This window comes from Tupaia chinensis, unplaced genomic scaffold (assembly GCF_000334495.1).
Source record: "Tupaia chinensis unplaced genomic scaffold, TupChi_1.0 Scaffold000159_1, whole genome shotgun sequence".
NCBI classification, from domain to species: Eukaryota; Metazoa; Chordata; class Mammalia; order Scandentia; family Tupaiidae; genus Tupaia; species Tupaia belangeri.
Genome location: NW_006159630.1, coordinates 6731568 through 6733908, shown reverse-complemented (window position 1 = coordinate 6733908; position 2341 = coordinate 6731568). Strand labels below are relative to the sequence as shown.

At 58.4% G+C, this 2341-nt stretch overlaps 2 protein-coding genes across 5 annotated transcripts in view; one reads left to right on the top strand and one right to left on the bottom strand.

Moving 5' to 3' along the window:
- Positions 1-583, top strand: part of MRPS7 (mitochondrial ribosomal protein S7) — a 4298-nt gene extending 3715 nt beyond the window's left edge. For both annotated transcript variants that reach the window (XM_014586773.2, XM_006145827.3), the window contains exon 5: positions 219-583. In XM_014586773.2, coding sequence (XP_014442259.1) covers positions 219-440 — 222 coding nt within the window. In that variant the 3' untranslated portion in view covers positions 441-583. The remainder of the gene's footprint in view (positions 1-218) is intronic.
- Positions 565-2341, bottom strand: part of MIF4GD (MIF4G domain containing) — a 4237-nt gene continuing 2460 nt past the window's right edge. For 2 of the 3 annotated variants that reach the window (XM_006145828.3, XM_006145829.3), the window contains exons 5-7: positions 2247-2339; positions 2038-2130; positions 565-1485 (exon numbers count right to left, since the gene is read on the bottom strand). In XM_006145828.3, the coding sequence (XP_006145890.1) occupies positions 1258-1485; positions 2038-2130; positions 2247-2339 (414 nt within the window). In that variant the 3' untranslated portion in view covers positions 565-1257. The remainder of the gene's footprint in view (positions 1486-2037; positions 2131-2246; positions 2340-2341) is intronic. The other variant, XR_334156.3, reaches the window with a different exon arrangement.

Below are 2341 nucleotides of genomic sequence, written 5' to 3'. Positions count from 1 at the left end.
AAGAGGACAGCGAGTGTTTACTGAGTTGGTGCCACGTAGGTTTGCTGAGATCCATCACCCAAGTGGGGAGAAGCAGAGAGTAAGAGGTGGCCTCACTCCTCAGGAGCCTTCCTAGGGCTGGACTAGAGGCAGCGTGTGGCCATTTCTCAGAGCCCAGAGAGAGGTTCCAGCCTTGGCAGGCCCTTGGACCAATACGCCTGCCTCCTGTCTCACCTTAGGTCCCTGTGCCCTTGGCTGACCGCCGTCGCCGCTTCCTGGCCATGAAGTGGATGATCACCGAGTGCCGAGAGAACAAGCACCGGCGGACGCTGATGCCGGAGAAGCTGTCAAATGAACTGTTGGAGGCTTTTCACAACCAGGGCCCCGTGATCAAGAGGAAGCACAACATGCACAAGATGGCCGAGGCCAACCGTGCCCTGGCCCACTATCGCTGGTGGTAGAGAGGGCAGAGGTTCCAGCAGAACCCCAGGGCACTGCAGGGAACTATGAGCCACCGCCACTCTGGAGAATGCTTGGGGGCTAAAGATGCAGCTCCTCTCTAAAGCGTGGGCAATCTCACAGGAAAGATGGAGAAGTGTGTTTATTGCCTGTTAATCCTTCTTTGGGGCTAGAACTCTTCCTGTCCCATCTCTGCACAAAGGGAAACACAAGGACTTGATTTCCTCCAAGAAGCTCAGGGCCCAGTCTTTTCCCTTGGCTTGGATTAGGCCTCTGGAAGACACGTGAGGAAGCAGCTGTAGTCCCAGAAAAGGTTTATTAGGAAATCTCGCATAGCGTGTGGCGCAGTGCTACCATTCATTAAAGCTGGCAGACGTGTGGCTTCCAAAGTGGTCCTTGTGGAAATGTATAAAAAGCTGTTGCTGGTGTAACTTCTGCCTCTGCCCATCGCAAAGCATCCCTCCAGTGGCTCTGGTTACCCGTTTTACAGATGGAGAAACTGAGGCACCAAGATAGTAGTTGCACCGGTTGCCGTGGTTGGCAGGGGTAGCCCTTCCTGCATGGCCCTGGAAGGTGGTGGGTGTGAGAGGAATAACCAGGACTTGGTGGAGAAGGAGGGACGGCCTTGAGTCTGGAGACCAGGACTGTGGTGTTTTCCCCAAGGGGACAGCAGAGGCAGGCCCGCAGTGGGAGTGGGGAACATCTCACCAGGAGATGCCAAGTCCAGAAGGGAAGGTGTCTGGGAGAGGCAGAGACTCCGCTGGTCTGGGAGGTGAGCAGAAGGGCCGGCACTGCTGCGGAGGGAGCCCTAGCTGGAGCCTAGTCGGAAACCTCGCTGTAGTAGTACTTGTGGGCGGCAGGGGTGGTCTTCCAGCCAGCCGCCCGGAACTCGATGATCTCCAGCAGCAGCAGCTGGGCCAGCGAGCTGAGGCCGGTCGGGAGCAGGAAGCCATCCCGGATCAGGACAAAGAGCTCATCCATGCGCTGCCCGTTCATCTTCTCCAGCTGCTCCCCGACCCGGTGTAGCTGCAGCACCAAGCAGTCCACCTGCACAGACGGGGCAGTGGGTGACCCTGGTGAAGGCCTGGTAGGCAGCCTTGTGCCCCCCAAGCCCCTGAGATTTACTGAGCACTTGCTGCGAGCTTGGTGCTGTGCTCTGCCTGTTAACACGGCTTCTTCCTCACACCACCTGGTGGGTGTTCCCTCACAGGCAAGGGAACAGTGCAGGACTTGCCCGGGGCTCCTGACCCGACAGGCTGGACTCGGGCCTGTCTCCACACTGCTGCTTAACCCAACTTTGGGCCTCTCCACCCTGCCCTTCCCATCTGGTTTCTGGGCCATCTGCACCACAACTGGCTCTCGTTCCTGTCACAGATTTGCTTTCCTACTTGGAAGGAGGCTGTAGAACCAGTAGGTTATGGCTGTTCTCTGCTCTGGATATATTCCAGACCTGGTGGCTCGTCCTATAACTGACAGGCCTTAAATGCCCGATCAGGCTCCTGCCCTGGAAGTGATGCCCTAGAAGGCCTCTGGACGAAGGGCTGGCATTCAGCTGGGCCAGATTGCCTCTCCCTGGCTTTCTGAGCCAGGACCACCCACCTCCTCCTCCTTGCTCAGGCTGTCCGGCTGGGCTAGCCGGAAGAGGCAGTCGTAGACGGGGTTCACCAGGGCCATCATGGGCATGTTGTTCACCTGTGGGGCGAGAGGAGGGGCCAGGGCGCTGGGCTGAGCGGCCATGGGGAACAACCCGACCTGGGCCTTAGGACACGGGCCATCTCTACATCACAGGGCAGCTGCCCAGGCCTCACCCTCAAGTAGTCAAAGACGTTGCAGATAAAGGTGACGTAGCAGACCCAACCCTGCAGGGAGCGTGCTCGCAGCTGCTCCCGGGCCTGGTATTCCT